The 22,131-nt window shown below is 43.9% G+C and overlaps 1 protein-coding gene across 1 annotated transcript in view; it reads left to right on the forward strand.

Annotated features, from left to right (window-relative positions):
* LOC129822275 (G protein-activated inward rectifier potassium channel 4-like) overlaps positions 1 to 20,285 on the forward strand; it is a 39,782-nt gene extending 19,497 nt beyond the window's left edge. Inside the window, exon 4 of the mRNA XM_055880414.1 lies at positions 18,357 to 20,285. Coding sequence (XP_055736389.1) covers positions 18,357 to 18,715 — 359 coding nt within the window. The 3' untranslated portion in view covers positions 18,716 to 20,285. The remainder of the gene's footprint in view (positions 1 to 18,356) is intronic.
* The last annotated feature ends 1,846 nt before the right edge of the window (positions 20,286 to 22,131 follow it).

Here is a 22,131-nt window from a genome sequence, read left to right on the forward strand (position 1 = left end):
CTCCTTAACTCGATTTAATGGCGAGAAGGTGGAAAAAAACGGGGAAAATAAGCATACTTTCTTCATGAATCACCTTTTTCCACCACCATACTGGACTGGCTCAGCCAATCAGGTTGCAGCAGTCTGTTGTTTACCCTGAATATACGCAATGTCAGGAAGTAGCATTAGCCACCCAAGCGTATTGGTGGGAAATTGTTTAGAATAGTCAGTTTGTAACTCCACAGTTTGTAACTCCACTTACTACTTGTAGCGGTATAGTCTGTTTGTTTGAGTTGTTGGTTTGGCTAGCTTATTGTTCCAGTCGGGAGCTAACTAGCACTCACTCATGTGGCTGCTAGCGCCGTCATGAAAAGGGACATGAGAGAAGCTCTACAATATTAGGTTTTTCTAAGTACAGAGAACGCTCAAGAGCAGGCAACATTTAAAAATAATATTTAGACCTGTTTTACTTTTCTTTAATGTAGTTTTATAATATTCTAAAACAAGCAGACAACAATAAAATTCTGTTTGAAAAAACAAACATTTTAGCTGTGAGGCAATTGGGTAACATAGGTAACCACAGGTTGTTTTCCCCACAGGCGAACGGGTCCACGACGTTCTATCTAATACCGACTGGGACTACTGCACATGCAGCAAATACCCTACCTAAAAAAAATTGGGATTAAAATAAGAGCTATATATTGGTAAGACACCAAGAGAAAACCAAAGTACTATTTAGACACTATTCATATATACACATATTAATATTCCTATATGCAGTACAGTTAAATTCGATCTTTAGAAAGAGGAGAGGATCTGTGATACAATATGTTTTTTTAATCTTTTTTTTCTTAAATTAAGCTTGCTTTTTGCCTGAGTAACCGATGGTGGCAGAGCATTACGCGATAGCATGACTCTATAAATAACTGGGTGACGCATTAAATCTGGTCAAAATCATTCATTTTGGTTTGGGTAACGTGAAGAAACCCATTGTGGCGTGTCTGGTGGGACATGTCTGTTTGAAGTGTATGCAGGTAGCCTAGCGGTTAAGCGATTTGGGCCAGTAACTGAATAGTTAATGGTTTGAATCCCTGAGCTGACTAGGTAAAAAATGTGCCGATGTGCCCTTGAGCAAGGCACTTACCCGAATTGCTCCTGTAAGTTGCTCTGGATAAGAGTGTCTGCTAAATGACAAAAATGTATGTAAATAGATTATACAAGCACGTAGGCATTTTTAACATAAAAATATTTCTCAAAAAGAGAAGTAGTCAATCTTTCCTCAACCAGGAAAGACTATCATGCATAGTGTTGCTGATGACTTCGTCAACCATTTTGAAAAGAAGGTCGACGACATCCGATCCTCGTTTGCTAAGTCAAACGACACCGCTGGTTCTGCTCACACTGCCCTACCCTGTGCTTTGACCTCTTTCTCCCCTCTCTCTCCAGATGAAATCTCGCGTCTTGTGACGGCCGGCCGCCCAACAACCTGCCCGCTTGACCCTATCCCCTCCTCTCTTCTCCAGACCATTTCCGGAGACCTTCTCCCTTACCTCACCTCGCTCATCAACTCATCCTTGACCGCTGGCTACGTCCCTTCCGTCTTCAAGAGAGCGAGAGTTGCACCCCTTCTGAAAAAACCTACACTCGATCCCTCCGATGTCAACAACTACAGACCAGTATCCCTTCTTTCTTTTCTCTCCAAAACTCTTGAACGTGCCGTCCTTGGCCAGCTCTCCTGCTATCTCTCTCAGAATGACCTTCTTGATCCAAATCAGTCAGGTTTCAAGACTAGTCATTCAACTGAGACTGCTCTTCTCTGTGTCACGGAGGCGCTCCGCACTGCTAAAGCTAACTCTCTCTCCTCTGCTCTCATCCTTCTAGACCTATCGGCTGCCTTTGATACTGTGAACCATCAGATCCTCCTCTCCACCCTCTCCGAGCTGGGCATCTCCGGCGCGGCCCACGCTTGGATTGCGTCCTACCTGACAGGTCGCTCCTACCAGGTGGCGTGGCGAGAATCTGTCTCCGCACCACGTGCTCTCACCACTGGTGTCCCCCAGGGCTCTGTTCTAGGCCCTCTCCTATTCTCGCTATACACCAAGTCACTTGGCTCTGTCATATCCTCACATGGTCTCTCCTATCATTGCTATGCAGACGACACACAATTAATCTTCTCCTTTCCCCCCTCTGATAACCAGGTGGTGAATCGCATCTCTGCATGTCTGGCAGACATATCAGTGTGGATGACGGATCACCACCTCAAGCTGAACCTCGGCAAGACGGAGCTGCTCTTCCTCCCGGGGAAGGACTGCCCGTTCCATGATCTCGCCATCACGGTTGACAACTCCATTGTGTCCTCCTCCCAGAGTGCTAAGAACCTTGGCGTGATCCTGGACAACACCCTGTCGTTCTCAACTAACATCAAGGCGGTGACCCGTTCCTGTAGGTTCATGCTCTACAACATTCGCAGAGTACGACCCTGCCTCACGCAGGAAGCGGCGCAGGTCCTAATCCAGGCACTTGTCATCTCCCGTCTGGATTACTGCAACTCGCTGTTGGCTGGGCTCCCTGCCTGTGCCATTAAACCCCTACAACTCATCCAGAACGCCGCAGCCCGTCTGGTGTTCAACTTTCCCAAGTTCTCTCACGTCACCCCGCTCCTCCGCTCTCTCCACTGGCTTCCAGTTGAAGCTCGCATCCGCTACAAGACCATGGTGCTTGCCTACGGAGCTGTGAGGGGAACGGCACCTCCGTACCTTCAGGCTCTGATCAGGCCCTACACCCAAACAAGGGCACTGCGTTCATCCACCTCTGGCCTGCTCGCCTCCCTACCTCTGAGGAAGTACAGTTCCCGCTCAACCCAGTCAAAACTGTTCGCTGCTCTGGCACCCCAATGGTGGAACAAACTCCCTCACGACGCCAGGTCAGCGGAGTCAATCACCACCTTCCGGAGACACCTGAAACCCCACCTCTTTAAGGAATACCTAGGATAGGATAAAGTAATCCTTCTAACCCCCCCCCCCCCCCCCCCTTAAAAGAGTTAGATGCACTATTGTAAAGTGGTTGTTCCACTGGATATCATAAGATGAATGCACCAATTTGTAAGTCGCTCTGGATAAGAGCGTCTGCTAAATGACTTAAATGTAAATGTAAATGTAATGTGTTGATGTTAGTTTTGTGTGTGCAGTTAACGACAAGGCATTTTGAGCCAGCTGCGACTTTGGTAGGTCTTTGTCACACCTGACCATATTACCAGACAGTAATCAAGATGGACAAGACCAGAGCCTGAACAACTAGTACAGTTGATGTTTGTGTCAAAAACGCAGAACATCTTTTTATAACATATTTCTCCCCATCATATAAATGCAGTTTAAATGCAGTGACTACAAGAAAAACACAGCAGCATAATTAGGAATATTTTAATGGGTGGACAGAGGATTTTCTGTCTGCGTTTTAACCTCCCCTGTTTTTAAAATACAGAAATCTCCAACCACTAATTTGATCTGTCACTGCCTTTCATACATCTGAACATTTCTGCTCTATTTTTTGTGGGGGGGGATTTTTTAATTTGTCTTTTCATACCACCAGTAGTCAACCATCACACTCACACTGTGCCTGATGCCTAGACATAGGCATTAAATCGCATCACTTTCCTCTGGACCAGTAAGAGCATGGCAGACTGGACCATGTTGTCATGGCAAGCACTGATCATTGAGTAATTCTGACCCCTCCCCCACTATGTCATGATACTAAAAAAATTTTTTTAGCAATCACACGTTTTTTAGCAATCACACGGAATTAACAGAAGGACATCTCCTGACCTGGGAATTGTGGCCTTCAACCATTTTGCATTAAATTTTGTTAATCTGCAGGAGAGGAAATCAATGCTACGGGGGGATATGGTCGGCTCTTGCTAATGACATTGATTTTGTGGACTTTGTGTAAATTGCATCTGTACTGCATCTGACGAATGGCCCAAGTGATCAGTCATCTTGGTATTGGCTATAAGCCAGAGGAACCATAGGTCTACAACTCTTACTGTTGGATCGAAGCCCACAGTACCTAATTTGGGAATGATGGCTCACCTTTTTGTCATTACAAAGGTTTGTTAGCCTGCTCTGTTATGGCTAGATAGATTCTATATGAGGTACATCATCTGCTGCAGTGATAAATTACTAGGCTTGTACGGTAGTTAACGTGCTGTTGACAGACAGTAAGGATTTTCAGACTAATAGTGGAATCCTCTGGATGGTTAGTGGGATCCATTCCTATAGCCAAGCAGATGATTTGCTAAACAGCCACCAATGCAAAACACATCTCCATCTCTTGAAGTACAGTAAACTACACTTTTTGTGTACATTTTTTGCAGTGTGGACATTTATAGCCCTTCAGCAAGCATCTGATTGCATAAGCATAATGTCAGGACCCGGTGTGAGAAAGTCACTAATAAATCGGCAGAATCCAGAAGATGAGGCAGACACAGCAGTACTAGAGACGGTGGTTTAATCAAAGGAAAGATCTTCCGGCAAAAATATAAATCCACAACGTCCAAAACAAAAGCCAAGAGACAAAAATAGATATCTTCCAAAATACAAAGAAAATCCACAAAGTGGTAAGAACAGCAAGGGAAAAAACAAACGTCAAAAGACTAATCCAAAATAAACAAGAACAATACCAGAGAACCTCTGGAAACTCCAACAAGAGAAAAAGTTAACAGCAGGGCTGGGGCTGGGTGCTAACGTACAAACACTGAGCAAAGAACTGAGGAACACACAGGGTTTAAATACTAACAAGGAACACACAGGTGCAAACAATAATAGAGCAAGGAAAAAACAAAAGGTTCAAAAAAGGTGCAATGGGGACATCTAGTGACAAAAACCAGAACAGTCCTGGCCAAAACCTGACACATAATCTCATTGACAAAAATAAAATCTGACATTTGCTGCTGCTGTCAACAGAGTCTATCATATAAACACTCATACACACAATCTGTAAGGTATGAGCTGCCTGCAGATAGAATGCTACAGCGTTCTGAATTCTGACAGAGACAGCATATTAAGAGGTGATGAGGGATTGGAACAGCTTCAATTTCATGCTAATGACCTTACCACCCTGTAGATTGGACAAAAACACTGAGTCGGCAGCTTATATCACTGACAACTTTAATTTCTCTCTCGCCTTGAGCATTTCAGATAATTAGAAAACATTAATTAATGTCAAAGAACATTATGTCAATGTCTTTGTCATTGCAACAGTAACAGATATAAAGCAAATACATCAAATAGTCTTGTACGATACTCTGATTATCATTGTCACAGCACATATATTATTAAAATGTCCATACACTATTTATTAGAACCTGCTTCAAATGCAATATCACAAATGAACATCTTATGAGACCCTCTACATTTAAAATTCAAGCCAAGCTAAGCTAATAACCATTTTAATCCTCCCTGACAAACTGAACAGAAAACACATGTCAGCAAGTATTGCAATGCACAAGAGAAAACAAGGTGTTCTGTGTCCCCATACAGCCTGCATTGTGTTACCAGCAGTCATCCTGTGTGTGTGTGTGTGTGTGTGTGTGTGTGTGTGTGTGTGTGTGTGTGTGTGTGTGTGTGTGTGTGTGTGTGTGTGTGTGTGTGTGTGTGTGTGTGTGTGTGTGTGTGTGTGTGTGTGTGTGTGTGTGCGACGAGTTCTGTCGGTGAACAAATGCCATTGGCTAAGGCTAGGACAGCTCCAGTGCAATGAGTGGCGCTTACTCAGGTGTTCAAAAGTGCATATCAGACCAAGAGCCTAATGATTCTTAGGTAGTTCTTTACGAGTTTAAGTTTAGAAAACAATCTCTCCACAGAAGTTACAGAGATGATAAAAACAGCTTGACTGTCACAAACGTCGTAACTTTGTAGAGAGGACCAAGGCGCAGCGTGATAGAACAGCATCTTCTTTTTATTTTGAAAACGAACAAAAACAACAAACAGACGACCGTGAAGCTATTCAAACAAATAGTGCTGACACTAAACACTACACATAGACAATTACCCACAATAGCCTAATGCCTATGGCTGCCTTAAATATGGCTCCCAATCAGAGACAATGAATGACAGCTGTCTCTGATTGAGAACCATTCAGGCAACCATAGACATACCTAGACACCTACACTCAAACACAAACCCATATACTCTACCAAAACCCCCTATACCATACAACCACCCAAGACGAGACAAATACAGACAAACATCCCCCCTGTCACACCCTGACCTAACCAAAATATTACAGAAGACAAAGATAACTAAGGCCAGGGCGTGACATTGACTGCCGTAGCAACATCAGGGAAACTGGGCAGAAGAGAGCTTCAAATACAGCAGTTCTACAACATCTTTAATTTAGCCTCATATTCAAATGAATTGCTGGTCTCAACATGTGTAACGGCTGTCGCTCTCCTCATCCTCAGACGAGGAGAGGAGAGAAGGATCATCAGACCAAAATGCAGCTTCAGGGAAATAAGCCATCTTTATTATGAATACGACGATGGCAACACGAAACACAAAACACTTTCAAATTTACAAAACAAGAAAACGACGTTGACGAAACCTGAACATAAACTTACATAACTACACGTAAACTCACGGACAGGAAACAGACGACATCGAAACGAAAACGAACAGCCAAACAGTCCCGTATGGTACATACATCGACACGACACAGGAGACAATCACCCACAAACAAACAGTGAGAACACCCTACCTAAATATGACTCTTAATTAGAGGAGAACGCAAAACACCTGCCTCTAATTAAGAGCCATACCAGGCAACCAAAACCAACATAGAAACAGATAACATAGACTGCCCACCCAAAACTAACGCCCTGACCAATTACACATACAAAAACAACATAAAACTGGTCAGGACCGTTACATAACCCCCCCCTCAAGGTGCGAACTCCGGACGCACCAGCACAAAGTCCAGGGGAGGGTCTGGGTGGGCAGTTGACCACGGTGGTGGCTCCGGCTCTGGACGCTGTCCCCACACCACCATAGTCACTCCCCGTTTTTGTCTTCCCCTCCCAATGCCCACTCTAAAACTCACATCCCCTAAATAAACAGCCAGCACCAGGAGAAGGGGCAGCACCGGGACAAAGGGCAGCACCGGGACAAGGGGCAGCACCGGGACAAGGGGCAGCACCGGGACAAGGGGCAGCACCAGGATAAAGACCAGCACCGGGATAAGGGGCAGCACCGGGACAAGGGGCAGCACCGGGACAAGGGGCAGCACCGGGACAAGGGGCAACACCGGGACAAGGGGCAACACCGGGACAAGGGGCAACACCGGGACAAGGGGCAGGTCCCGGCTGATAAACTCTGGCAGATCCTGGCTGAGGGACTCTGGCAGGTCTATGCAGGCTGACGGCTCTCGACGCTCATGGCAGACTGACGGCTCTCGACGCTCATGGCGGGCTGACGGCTCTCGACGCTCATGGCGGGCTGACGGCTCTCGACGCTCATGGCGGGCTGACGGCTCTCGACGCTCATGGCGGGCTGACGGCTCTCGACGCTCATGGCGGGCTGACGGCTCTCGACGCTCATGGCGGGCTGACGGCTCTCGACGCTCATGGCGGGCTGACGGCTCTCGACGCTCATGGCGGGCTGACGGCTCTCGACGCTCATGGCGGGCTGACGGCTCTCGACGCTCATGGCTCTCTGACGGCTCTGGCTGCTCATGGCTCGCTGGCGGCTCTGGCAGATCCTGTTTGGTTGGCGGCTCTGGCAGATCCTGTCTGGTTGGCGGCTCTGGCAGATCCTGTCTGGTTGGCGGCTCTGGCAGATCCTGTCTGGTTGGCGGCTCTGGCAGATCCTGTCTGGCTGGCGGCTCTGGCAGATCCTGTCTGGCGGACGGCTCTAGCGGCTCCTGTCTGGCGGACGGCTCTAGCGGCTCCTGTCTGGCGGACGGCTCTGTAGGCTCATGGCAGACGGGCGGCTTTGCAGGCTCATGGCAGACGGGCGGCTTTGCAGGCTCATGGCAGACGGATGGCTCAGACGGCGCTGGGGAGACGGATGGCTCAGATGGCGCTGGGGAGACGGATGGCTCTGGCCAGATACGGCGCACTGTAGACCTGGTGCGTGGTGCCGGAACTGGAGGCACCGTGCTAAGGATAAGCACCTTCCTACTAGTGCGGGGAGCAGGGACAGGGCACACTGCATTCTCAAAGCCCACTCTATACCTGATGCGAGGTACCGGCACTGGTGACACCGGGCTGAGGACAAGCACATCAGGATTAGTAGGGGGAGAAGATACAGTGTGTTCAGGGCTCTGGAGACGCACAGGTGGCTTAGTGCGTGGTGCCGGAACTGGAGGCACCGGGCTAGATACACGCACTACAGGGAGAGTGCGTGGAGGAGGAACAGGGCTCAGGATACGCACTGGTAGCCTAGTGCGTAGTGTAGACACTGTAGGTACTAGGCTGGGGCGGGGAGGTGGCGCCGGAAATACCGGACCGTGGAGGCGTACTGGCACTCTTGAGCATTGAGCCTGCCCAACCTTACCTGGTTGAATACTCCCGGTTGCCCGACCAGTGCAGGGAGGTGGAATAACCCGCACCGGGCTATGTAGGCGAACCGGGGAAACCATGCGTAAGGCAGGTGCCATGTATGCCGGCCCGAGGAGACGCAATGGAGACCAGACGCGTTGAGCCGGCCTCATGACACCTGGCTCAATACCCAATCTAGCCCTACCAGTGCGGGGAGGTGGAATAACCCGCACTGGGCTATGCACTCGTACAGGAGACACCGTGCGCTCTACTGCGTAACACGGCGCCTGCCCGTACTCCCGCTCTCCACGGTAAGCCTGGGAAGTGGGCGCAGGTCTCCTACCTGCCCTTGGCCCACTACCTCCTAGCCCCCCCCCCAAGAAATTTTTTGGGAATTACTTACGGGCTTTTTGGGCTTCCGTGCCAGACGCGTTCCCTCATAGCTCCGGTTCCTCTCTCCGGTAGCCTCTGCTCTCCCCAGTGCCTCCAGCTGCTCCCATGGCTTTTCGGGCTTCCAGCCACGTCTCCTTGCTGCCTCCTCAAACCACCGCTCCTGGGCTTTAGCTGCCTCCCTCTCTTCCTGAGAGCGGCGATTCTCTCCTGCCTTAGCCCAGGGACCTTCTCCATTCATTATCTGCTCCCAAGTCCAGAAATCCTTGTTTTCCTGTCGAGCTTTCCCTTGCCGCTTGGTCTTAGCGTGGTGGGTGATTCTGTAACGGCTGTCGCTCTCCTCATCCTCAGACGAGGAGAGGAGAGAAAGATCATCAGACCAAAATGCAGCTTCAGGGAAATAAGCCATCTTTATTATGAATACGACGATGGCAACACGAAACACAAAACACTTTCAAATTTACAAAACAAGAAAACGACGTTGACGAAACCTGAACATAAACTTACATAACTACACGTAAACTCACGGACAGGAAACAGACGACATCGAAACGAAAACGAACAGCCAAACAGTCCCGTATGGTACATACATCGACACGACACAGGAGACAATCACCCACAAACAAACAGTGAGAACACCCTACCTAAATATGACTCTTAATTAGAGGAGAACGCAAAACACCTGCCTCTAATTAAGAGCCATACCAGGCAACCAAAACCAACATAGAAACAGATAACATAGACTGCCCACCCAAAACTAACGCCCTGACCAATTACACATACAAAAACAACATAAAACTGGTCAGGACCGTTACAACATGTTACGGAAAGAGATTAACTGTATAGGAAGCTCTGGGGACAGGTCGTCTGGACTTGACAGCCCATAAATTAGCAGATGCAAACAGATTATCATATTTAGCAGATATTTAACAAAAAAAGCGGTTTGTGATTTCGTTCATACTGGTGAACCGGCGATTGAATTGTGCGGTTGCAATATCAACAGTCATTCAAAACATTTTCACACAAAAAAAGCAGGACATCAGGAGACCAGGGGAGTCTCTCAAGTAGGATTTAATTTGATTTAATTTAATTTGCCTTGACTATTGCAGTCCATTTGTGTAGGCTAGGTATTCCCAAACTGGGGTATGCGTTACATTTTTGTTTTTAAATCTTCACATTTTCAAACAGTCAATTTATGATTTCCAATGGGGCTATACATTTGGGTGAGTTTTTTTTCTCGCCTGACTAGCCTCGTTTCACTGCCCCCTCCCAAAAAAATCAACCATCTAGTGTTCAGCGAGATAACAACACAATGTCAAATACAGTTAGCCTAGTCAAATAATTAACATCCAATCGCATCAACCGTTACTCCCTCGCAGGAATTCCACTAACGGTCTGTATGTAGCCAAACGTAGCTGCTGCTTATTCCGTTTGCTCAAAATTGGATTAATTGTTTAAAAAAAGTAAAGCCTGCGTCCGTAGAGACACATACCAGCTCTACTGGTAGTATTGCTACTACCAGCAGTACTACACCTGCACTTGTCGACGACACAAGTTTTACTGCTTCAACGAGCACATCCAATGCTAGCATCAGTAATTGTACATTTGTTGTTAGACCAGCTAGCATGGACACTGACATTTGTGAATCTGATGCAGCCGAAGAGCTACTGCCCCCTTATCTGGGAAAGCACCGTACAACAGACAGGGACGTTGGACCATCGAAGAGGCGCAAATATGATGAGAACTACATTGATTTGGGGTTCACTTATATTGGGAGTAGTGCCATTCACTCAACCCCAGTGTGTTATATGTGCAAAAGTACTGTCTCACAACTCAATGAAACCTTCACTCTTGCGCAGACATTTAGAAACAAAACATGCCAATTCGAAAAATAAGCCACAGGAGGTTTTTGAGCGAGAATTGAAATTACTTTTGAGTAGTAAGACATGTATAAAAGCAGCAGATACCATTAATAAGAAGGGGCTAGAAGCCTCTTATATGGTAAGCTACTGAGTGGCTAGGACAGGCAAGCCCCATACTATTGTGGAGGACTTAATTATTCCTGCTGCCGTGGATATGGCTGGGACAATCCTGGAAGAAAAGGCCCAAAAAACTATACAGACAATGACTTCATTAAACAACATTGTTTCACAATGCATCAGTGACATGGCAGTAGATGTTTTGAAACAATTACTGCTACGCATACAAGCCAGTGAATTCTATGCGTTACAGCTCGATGAGTCAACAGACGTGTCGGGCCTGGCACAGCTCCTGGTATATGTCCTTTATGTTTATGGGGGGTCAAATAAGGAAGACATCCTCTTCTGCAAACCACTGGAAACAAGGACAACAGGAGAGGATAATTTTAAAGTACTGAACTGCTTTGTGACATCAAATGGTCTTAGGTGGTCAAGATGTGCTGGTATCTGTACTGATGGCGCAAAAGCCATGACAGGGAGACATCGTGAAGTGTTAACACACATGCAAGCAGTTGCGCCGGACGCCACTTGGGTACACTGCAGCATCCACCGAGAGGCTCATGCTACCAAGGGAGCCAAGGGAATGCCTGATAACTTGAAAGACGTTTTGGACATTACAGTGAAAATGGTTAACTTTGTTAAAGCAAGGTCCCTGAACTCTGTGTATTTTCTGCGCTATGTAATGACATGGGCAGCGACCATGTAACTCTTTTACAACATACAGAAGTGCGCTGGTTATCAAGGGACGAAGTATTGACACGTTTCTTTGAATTGAGAGACGAGATTAAAGTTTTCTTTACTGACCATCATTTTCACTTGTCTGACCGCTTGCATGATGACGAGTTTCTCACACGACTGGCCTATCTGGGTGATGTTTTTTCTCGCCTGAATGATCTTAATCTAGAATTACAGGGACTCTCTGCAACTATATTCAATGTGCAGGAAAAAATTAAGGCTATGATTTAAGAAGTTGGAATGCCTCTCTGTCTACATTAACAAGGACAACACACAGGTCTTTCCATAATTGTATGATTTTTTTGTGCAAATGAACTTAAGCTTACGAACAATGTCAGATGTGATATAGCGAAGCACCCGAGTGAGTTGGGTACGCAATTACACAGGTACTTTCCTGAAACAGATGACACAAACAACTGAATGTGTTATCCCTTTCATGCCTTGCCTCCAGCACACCAATATCTGAATAAGAGAGCCTCATCGAAATTGCAACAAGTGGTTCTTTGAAAATGTAACTTAATCCGATGCCACTGCCAGATTTCTGGATTGGGTTGCACTCAGAGTATCCTGCCTTGGCAAGACACTGATACCCTTTGCAACCACGTACCTACACTACCGTTCAAAAGTTTGGGGTCACTTAGAAATGTCCTTGTTTTTGAAAGAAAACTATTTTTTTTGTCCATTAAAATAACATCAAATTGATCAGAAATACAGTGTAGACATTGTTAATGTTGTAAATGACTATTGTAGCTGGAAACGGCAGATTTTTAATGGAATATCTACACAGGAATACAGAGGCCCATCATCAGCAACTATCACTCCTGTGTTCCAATGGCACATTGTGTTAGCTAATCCAAGTTTATCCTTTTAAAAGGCTAATTGATCATTAGAAAACCCTTTTGCAGTTATGTTAGCACAGCTGAAAATTGTTGTCTCAATTAAAGAAGCAATTAAACTGGCCTTCTTTAGACTAGTTGAGTATCTGGAGCATCAGCATTTGTGGGTTTGATTACAGGCTCAAAAGGGCCAGAAACAAATAACTTTCTTCTGAAACTCGTCAATCTATTCTTGTTCTGAGAAATGAAGGCTATTCCATGTGAGAAATTGCCAAGAAACTGAAGATCTCGTACAACGCTGTGTACTACTCCCTTCACAGAACAGCGCAAACTGGCTCTAACCAGAATAGAAAGAGGAGTGGGAGGCCCCGGTGCACAACTGAGCAAGAGGAAAAGTACATTAGAGTGTCTAGTTTGAGAAACAGACGCCTCAAGTCCTCAACTGGCAGCTTCATTAAATAGTACCTGCAAAACACCAGTTTCAACATCAACAGTGAAGAGGCAACTCTGGGACGTGAGAGTGGATTCTTGGCCATCGCTAGCATGAAAACTAAACACAGGTACAGACTGTGTGTAAAAATTAGTTAAGACTCCAAATCAACCCAACATTGCCGAGTTATGTGCATCCTTTCAAACACACCCTTCTCATTAATCTGTGGTGAGTTATTAACAATTTTCGATGAACAAATAAGGTTTTATATGTAAGATGGTTAAATAAAGAGCAGAATTATTGATTATTATTATTTGTGCCCTGATCCTATAAGAGCTCTTTGTCACTTCCCATGAGCCGGGTTGTGACAAAAACTCACACTCATTCTTATGTTTAATAAATGTATTGTATATTGTGTGTGTGGCGGGCTTACAATGATGGCAAAAAAACAATATTTGAGAGTGCGCTGACCCTGGTGCTAGAGGGGGTATGCAGCTGGAGGTTGAATGTTTGAAGGGGAACGGGACTATAAAAAGTTTGGGAACCACTGGTGTAGGCTATAAGCCAGACAAAACTCACTGAGTTCAACAGTAAATAGTGGCTGAATTTATCCTCTGTTAGGCTATTTGATGTGTAATTTTTATAAAAAGTTTATAAATAGCAACTAATTACGATATATAGATATAGATAGTACACTGCATAATGAAACAATCCCTTCTAAGCTAGGGTTTTGAGGATGGAGGGACTGCATTCTTTGGCATTAATAGACTTTGCGGGGGTCCAGAGAAACTGTGTTACCTAGTGGTGTGTGTGCGGGCATGCGCACATGCGTACGAGCGTTCCATTGTGTCAGCTGAACTCACTGTCAGGCAGCACACACACAGCTCTCTAGATAGAAATAGCCAGCGGAACCCTGATGTTGAGGTGCTGGCTAGTGTTCTTAAGGGGCCAGAAACACGTTCCAGTGTTCTATTGACTCTCAGAATTAAGAGGGATCCAGGTCCAGTATGTGAGTGAATGGGCTCCGTTGTGCTGCTGCTGGATGCTAAATGAATGATGCAGAGAGATGACATCCCTCTCCCACACATGCCTCTTCAATTTTGATGGCCCTGAGAAGTGACTGTGGATGGGGATGGAGGGGAGGGGTGGGTAGAGACCACCGTGGCGTAGTGTTAAAAAAGCCCATGGATTATTCCAATCCCAACTTTGAGAAGAGCTGTAGAGAAATTGTGGTGAACAACAGCGAGAGCCTTGCAAAAGTTTTCTTCCCCCTTTGCGTTTTTCCTATTTTGTTGCATTACAACCTGTAATGGATTTTATTTGGATTTCATGTAATGGACATACACAAAATAATTCAAATTGGTGAAGTGAAATTTAAAAAACGATTTCTTTCAAAAAATTTAAAAAAATTAAAAACTGAAAAGTGGTGCATGCATACGTATTCACCCCCTTTGCTACGAAAACCCTAAATAAGATCTGGTGCAACCAATTACCTTCAGAAGCCACGTAATTAGTTAAATAAAGTTAACCTGTGTGCAATCTAAGTGTCACATGATCTGTCACATCTCAGTATATATACACCTGTTCTGAAAGGCCCCAGATTCTGCAACACCACTAAGCAAGGGGTACTACTAAGCAAGTGGCACCATGAAGATCACAGAGCTCTCCAAACCAGGTCAGGGACAAAGATGTGGAGAAGTACAGATCAGGGTTGGCTTATAAAAAAAAAAGTCCGAAAGTCTAAACATCCCACCGAACACCATTAAATCCATTATTATAAAGTGGAAAGAATATAGCACCACAACAAACCTGCCAAGAGAGGGCCGCCCACCAAAATTCACGGACCAGGCATGGAGGGAATTAATCAGAGAGGCAACAAAGAGACCAAAGATAACCCTGAACGAGGTGCAAAGCTCCACAGCGGAGATTTTAGTATCTGTTCATAGGACCACTTTAAGCCGTACAATCCACAGAGCTGGGCTTTACGGAAGAGGGGCCAGAAGAAAAAAAAAATTGCTTAAAGAAAGAAATAAGCAAACACATTTGGTGTTCGCCAAAAGGCATGTGCGAGACTCCCCAAACATATGGAAGAAGGTACTCTGGTCAGATGAGACTAAAATTGAGATTTTGGCCATCAAGGAAAACGCTATGTCTGGCGCAAACCCAACACCTCTCATCACCCCGAGAATACTCTCCCGCACAGTGAAGCATGGTGGTGGCAGCATCATGCTGTGGGGATGTTTTTCATCTGCAGGGACTGGGAAACTGGTCAGAATTGAAGGAATGATTGATGGCACTAAATACAGGGCAATTCTTGAGGGAAACCTGTTTCAGTCTTCCAGATGTTTGAGACTGGGACGGAGGTTCCCCTTCCAGCAGGACAATGACCCTAAGCATACTGCTAAAGCAACACTTGAGTGGTTTAACGGGGGACATTTAAATGTCTTGGAATGGCCTAGTCAAAGCCCAGACCTCAATCCAATTGAGAATCTGTGGTATCGACTTAAAGATTGCTGTACACCAGCAGAACCCACCCAACTTGAAGGAGCGGGAGCAGTTTTGCCTTGAAGAATGGGCAAATAGTTATGCACGCTCAAATTCTGTTTTTTGTCTTATTTCTTGTTTGTTTCACAATAAAAAATATTTAGCATCTTCAAAGTGGTAGGCATGTTGTGTAAATCAAATGATACAACCCTCCCCAAAATCCATTTTAATTCCAGGTTGTAAGACAACGAAATAGGAAAGATGCCAAGGGGGTGAATGAGCACTGGTTTACTTTTTGTGTTTTAGTAGCTTTTGGAGTTACGACGCCCAAAGACACTAGTCATAAAATAACTTCCTGCAGTGTTTCTTGTTGCCTATATGCACTGCTGTTGTTTTTAATGTTCTCAGAAGAGTTGGGGGATGAGAAAGTTTCACCTTATTTATAGACCAAATATTCCTGTTTTATTCCATTTTCTGACATTTTTGTTGTTGTGTAAACGCTGAAATCTATATAAAGATGTCCTTGGGTATGCATCCCTTTAAATGAGAGAATAAACTTTGTCCTATGTATAATGATAGGGACGGATGGTAGGGAGAGAGATAAATACATTTTGTCTGTTTACTGAACATTCTTCTCCAATATCCCTATTGCTCACTGTGTGATTTCAAAGAAAAGCGTGTCAAACTTAAAACAGAATGACTAACTGATTCATGAATGTGTTAAATATAGAATCTTGTTTTGTATTATGTAACAAGATGTAACATTTATATGATAATCTAACCACATATACTGTAGGTTTCTTGTGTAGCCTGAAAACATTTGCATAATATACACTGAGCCCACATGTAATTCATGTGTTAACCTAGATGTTGGAATTGTATAGAAAACATCTATTGTACATTATAAAGTGGATTTATTGCTTAATTTGAAACATGAACAAACACTGGTTACAGTCAACCAACCAGGTCTCAGAGGATTTCGTATTATTCTGTCTGTAAATCCCAGATATCCATTTAGTATGATATGTTACTTTTGGGTGGTATGTATTAATTTGTGGCTGTCCATCACCCATTTCATATGCTATTTCACAATTCATATTATATGTTACGAATTTACTAAACATATAATATGTTACAAATTTACTAAACGTATATGTTACGAATTTACTAAACGTGCAATATGTTACGATTTTGCAAAACATACGTTATGTTAAGAATTCTAGCTAGGTGGCTAGGTTGCTAACGTTAGCAACCTTTGAGTTGCTAGACATTCGTGTAGTACGCCCACCCATCCACCCCGACCAACCACCCTGCTTTTATTTTTGTCTTAAGTAGCCATCTGTCTTATGTAACCATACCAAACGTAACATATCATACTAATTTGGTGTCCCAGATTTGTACTCATTCGGTATCCCAGTTTGTTTACTATGTTACGTCTAGACTATGAGACCAAGCTGAGTCAACAGGATCATACCACATCTTTCTCTCTCTTCCCATATAATAGATAGTGTTTGTGTCTTCTTCCCACCCAGAGTAATGGATTTACTATGCCCTGATGTAATCACAGCAGGAGAGTAGTAGGCTGCTGTAGATGCTGTTATTTAGCTACATATCACAGCAGATAGGTGGGTCTTTGTTTTCCCCAACAGACCAAGAGATGTTTATTCAGTGATTCACCAATACTTTTTTTTCCTATGCCAGTTACCTAAAGAAGCAGTTGGCTTCGCAGATCAATTGATTGTGTATCAAGGACGCTGTGTGCTGTCAATTACAATGAGGACCCTCCAGTATTTTGCCCTAGCAAGCAAAAGAGCAGGTAATTAACTGGAACTGAGAAGAATGGCTTTAAAGGGTTTTTATTGTCAAACCAAATTAGTTGTAGGTTGATCACTGTAAATGTGGTTATTTGTTGTCTTACTAACAGGTTATGTTTTATTCATATTGACCCTGACCTCTGACATGACCTTTGACCCTAAACGGCAGTTCCTGCCTTCTTGCTTGTACACCTACTGGAATACGTTTCCATGACATTTAACATTTACATTTAAGTCATTTAGCAGACGCTCTTATCCAGAGCGACTTACATTTAACCTTTTTATTTAACTAGGCAAGTCAGTTAAGAACAAACTCTTATTTTCAATGACGGCCTAGGAACAGTGGGTTAACTGCCTTGTTCAGGGGCAGAACGACAGATTTGTACCTTGTCAGCTCGGGGATTTGAACTTGCAACCTTTCGGTTACTAGCCCAACGCTCTAACCACTAGGCTACCCTGCCGCCCCATGACAATGTATTATTGCACAAACTTGTGTTCATAGATTTATTTATATGTGGTTGTCAGTTTCATATAGTTTGATACTTGTATTAGCAAAGAACAATCAATAATACCAAGATAAACCGTAGACACTGCAGCCCAAAGCTAAAAGTTATTTACTGAGGTAAGTGATGGCAGTTACTGTTTTTTTCCCTTGCTTTCACTGTAACTTTTTTGCAGCTACTGCAAACATGACCTCCCATTTTCTCCATAACACCAAACAATGGTGGCAGGATATACTGTATGTTCACATGATAAAGCAGGTATTAAATGTCATTAACACATTTTTGACCAAATGTGCAGTTACTGCCCTTTTGCTTGCTAGGGCAGTATAGTCTACATACTCAATGTGGATAGATATTCCCCATGTATTATGTTGGACACTACAGCGAGGGCTGTATGGTTAGTGACATCTAATTTATAATACTTTGGATTCATATCAGGTTATGAGACAGAGGATCCAGAAGCATGGACATTGGTGTAGACACACAGAGAATCCCAGGTGGAATACATCTTCTTGGACCTCTCACTCCTGATGCTCCTCGTACCTTATTCTCACTGATCCTCTCTGACCTCAGACCGTTATTGACTCTGGAGTTGAGCCTTCTTTGTGAATAATTTACTATTACGCCCTCCTTCTGGCTCTCATTTTATGTGTGTGTGTGTGTGTGTGTGTGCGTACAGGGATGACCTGCCAGGCCCGGAGCTCTTATCTGGACAAAGAGGTGTTGTGGGGCTGGCGTTTCACCCCAGTCCTGTCTCTGGAGAAGGGCTTCTACGAGGTGGACTACAACAGCTTCCACGACATCTACGAGACCAACACACCGTCGTGCAGCGCTAAAGAGCTAGCCGCTACACTACGAGAGGGCCAGCTGCTCCCCACGCTCTCTCTGCTGACGCCCGAGCTCCCCAAACCCTACACCCTGGAGCCCATGTCCACCCACAACCCTCTCTCCAAAGAGGTGGACAAGGGGGAGGAGGGGGAGAGGGGGGAGATCAACGGCTCAGCTGCAGCTCTGAAAGAGCAGCCCGGACTGGACTGACTACTTCAGATAAGCCAAACTAGAGACAAAGTTACTAAAGACTATGCTTAATTTAGTCAATGGCCAGCTTGTTCCATTGCATTGCTTGGAGATCAAAGATCCCCCTCCCCATGCAATACTTCTCTAGAGTGTCAATCTATAGTATATATTTGTTTTGTAGACACAAATACACACAAACACAGACACACACACTTACTCCAGATAGGTCGTATTGTCTTTATATATTTGAGGCGACCACATATTTCCATTACACTAGTAATAGCTCAAGTGATATACTGTAACCTGAAGTGGAACAGGTAGCCATGATGAATGAATATCACATCTTACAAATGATCCAATAACTTCATTTTAGAGGTTGTTGATTCTGCTGATCGAGTATTGATTCCATCTATTGGCTAATATCTCCCCACGTTGCTCCCTGCTGCTCCTAACACAATGACAGAATATGTGCGGACCAGATCATTATCTTCAATCCCATCACGCTTTGTTATTACTCCACTATGGAAACTCTTAATTGAAGGCAATATGTACGCAGCCGCGCTTTAACCCTCCTTCATTCCTGTAGGCAGGAAGTGGAGCTCAGCTCAGTTCAGCTCATAGATCAAGCTTTGTCTCTTTGTATTGGGTACAATCATCTTCGTTTCACATTTTGTCCAATCACCCTTGCATTTCCACTGTCATGCTTAATCGCATTACGTGTGAGGAATATACTAGAGCAAAACACAGGGCCCAGAGAGTTCCTCAGTATTGGAACCAGAGCAACGTGCAGTACCTCATTTTGATACTCATGATACATAAGCACAAGTCCTGTGACCCTGATATGCCCCCCTTTCCTCCATCCCTGTCCCCCCTCCTGCCCCTGACTGGTGCATATTTTAGTGCATGGTGTTGTGTATAGGCTTCTGATGATACAAGCAAGTTTATAATGATGTCTACGCTCATGCGTGTTTCTTCCCTGCACTGTGACATAATATAAGCTATTAGTGCTATTCCTCTTCTTTAACCTTTGGTTAGTTCTCTTTATATAAAAAAACAATGAAACTATTATTCGAGAACACAAATTTTGCAGATGTCCAGATTCAGTTTTATTCTACCCATAGTCCTGGTCTGGACTCAGCTAGCTCCTGTTGTCTCTGCTTGAGAGAGTGTATGACCCTGTCATATTTTCTACAGTTGTATTTTGAGGATGTTTGTGACAGAGCTTGCATGATAATGAACTGTCCCCTCGACATAGCAAGTTTAATACACTGCTAATAATACAGGGTATTTTCTAGGCATGCAAACTGCAATTAACATTTTCTACAGATATTGACAACCAATACGTGGATGATAGCTAAAATGACAAATCTCTTAAACGTTAACCCTTCCCCCCTTCTGTAACATTTATTTGCATTTTTCTGGACACTTGTCCCATCAATGTATTTTATTTCACTGTGACATTGTAGCATCATATTTATGCCATTTACATAAAGATAATTTATCATTAGAGAAAAAAAACTGCTCCCATATCTGGAATGTCATCTGTTTTCTGTGTGTTCTCATGGGAATAAACCTAATATGGCCAAAAGCACATGACAGTATGTTTCTGTTAGAGAACCGTGTGTGTGTGTTTGCATGCTTGTGTGCATGTTTTAGTGGGTATCTGTGTCCGCCTGTCCGCGCACACGGTTTGTTAGTGTGTTACGCTAGTGTCCCACCTGGCCAACATCCAGTGAGATTGCATAGCGCCAAATTCAAATACAGAAATATTCATTATAAAAATTCAGAAAACAAAACATATTTTATATAGGTTTAAAGATTAACTTCTTGTGAATCCAACCACGGTGCCAGATTTAATAAATGCTTTACGGCGAAAGCATACCTTACGATTATTTGAGAACATAGCCCAGCAGACAAATCCTTACAAACAGTAACCAGCCAAGTAGAAGAGTTACACAAGTCAGAAATAGAGATAAAATGAATCCCCTACCTTTGATGATCTTCATATGTTTGCACTCAGAAGACATTCATTTACTCAATAAATGTTCCTTTTGTTCGATAAAGTCTCTTTATATCCAAAACCCCCGTTTTGTTTGCGCGTTTTCTTCAGTAATCCACAGGCTCAAACACAGTCAAAACAGGCAGACAAAAAAATCTAAATTGTATCCATTAAGTTCATAGAAACATGTCGAACGATGTTTATATTCAATCCTCAGGTTGTTATTAGCCTAAATTATCGATAATATTTCAACCGGACAAAAACGTTGTCAATATAAAAGGTCAACAAGAAAGGCACTTTCTCTGGTCGCACGCATGAAAAATCTCTGTGACACGGCAGGGTCCACACATTCAGACTGCTCTTATTCCCTCATTTTTCAGAATACAAGCCTGAAACAATTTCTAAAGACTGTTGACATCTAGTGGAAGACATAGTAACTGTAATTTGTGTCCTAAGTCAATGGATACTGTAATGGCATTAAATAGAAAACTACTAAACCAAAAAATATATACTTCCTGAATGGATTTTCCTCAGGTTTTTGCCTGCCAAATCAGTTCTGTTATACTCACAGACACTATTTTAACAGTTTTGGAAACTTTAGAGTGTTTTCTATCCAAATATACCAGTTATATGCATATCATATCTTCTGGGCTCGAGTAGCAGGCAGTTTAATTTGGGCATGCTTTTCATCCAAAATTCCGAATGCTGCCCCCTACCCAAGAGAAGTTTTAATTTAGTCCTCTGTAAGTATGTGTGGTTAGGAGTTATTCCCCTCACAGAGAGAGAGAGCTACAGTGGCTTGCGAAAGTATTCACCCCCTTGGCATTTTTCCTATTTGTTGCCTTACAACCTGGAATTAAAATGTATTTTGGGGGGGGATTTGTATCATTTGATTTACACAACATGCCTACCACTTAGAAGATTAAAAATATTTTTTTATTGTGAAACAAACAAGAAATAAGACAAAAAAACTGAAAACTTGAGCGTGCATAACTATTCACAAAGCCAATACTTTGTAGAACCACCTTATGCAGCAATTACAGCTGCAAGTCTCTTGGGGTATATCTCTATAAGCTTGGCACATCTAGCCACTGGGATTTTTGCCCATTCTTCAAGGCAAAACTGCTCCAGCTCCTTCAAGTTGGTTGGGTTCCGCTGGTGTACAGCGATCTTTAAGTCATACCACAGATTCTCAACTGGATTGATGTCTGGGCTTTGACTAGGCCATTCCAAGACATTTAAATGTTTCCTATTAAACCACTCAAGTGTTGCTTTAGCAGTAGGCTTAGGGTCATTGTCCTGCTGGAAGGTGAACCTCCGTCCCAGTCTCAAATCTCTGAAAGACTGAAACAGGTTTCCCTCAAGAATTGCCCTGTATTTAGCGCCATCCATCATTCCTTCAATTCTGACCAGTTTCCCAGGCTTTGCCGATGAAAAA

Source organism: Salvelinus fontinalis, chromosome 24 (genome assembly GCF_029448725.1).
Source record: "Salvelinus fontinalis isolate EN_2023a chromosome 24, ASM2944872v1, whole genome shotgun sequence".
Taxonomy (NCBI): Eukaryota; Metazoa; Chordata; class Actinopteri; order Salmoniformes; family Salmonidae; genus Salvelinus; species Salvelinus fontinalis.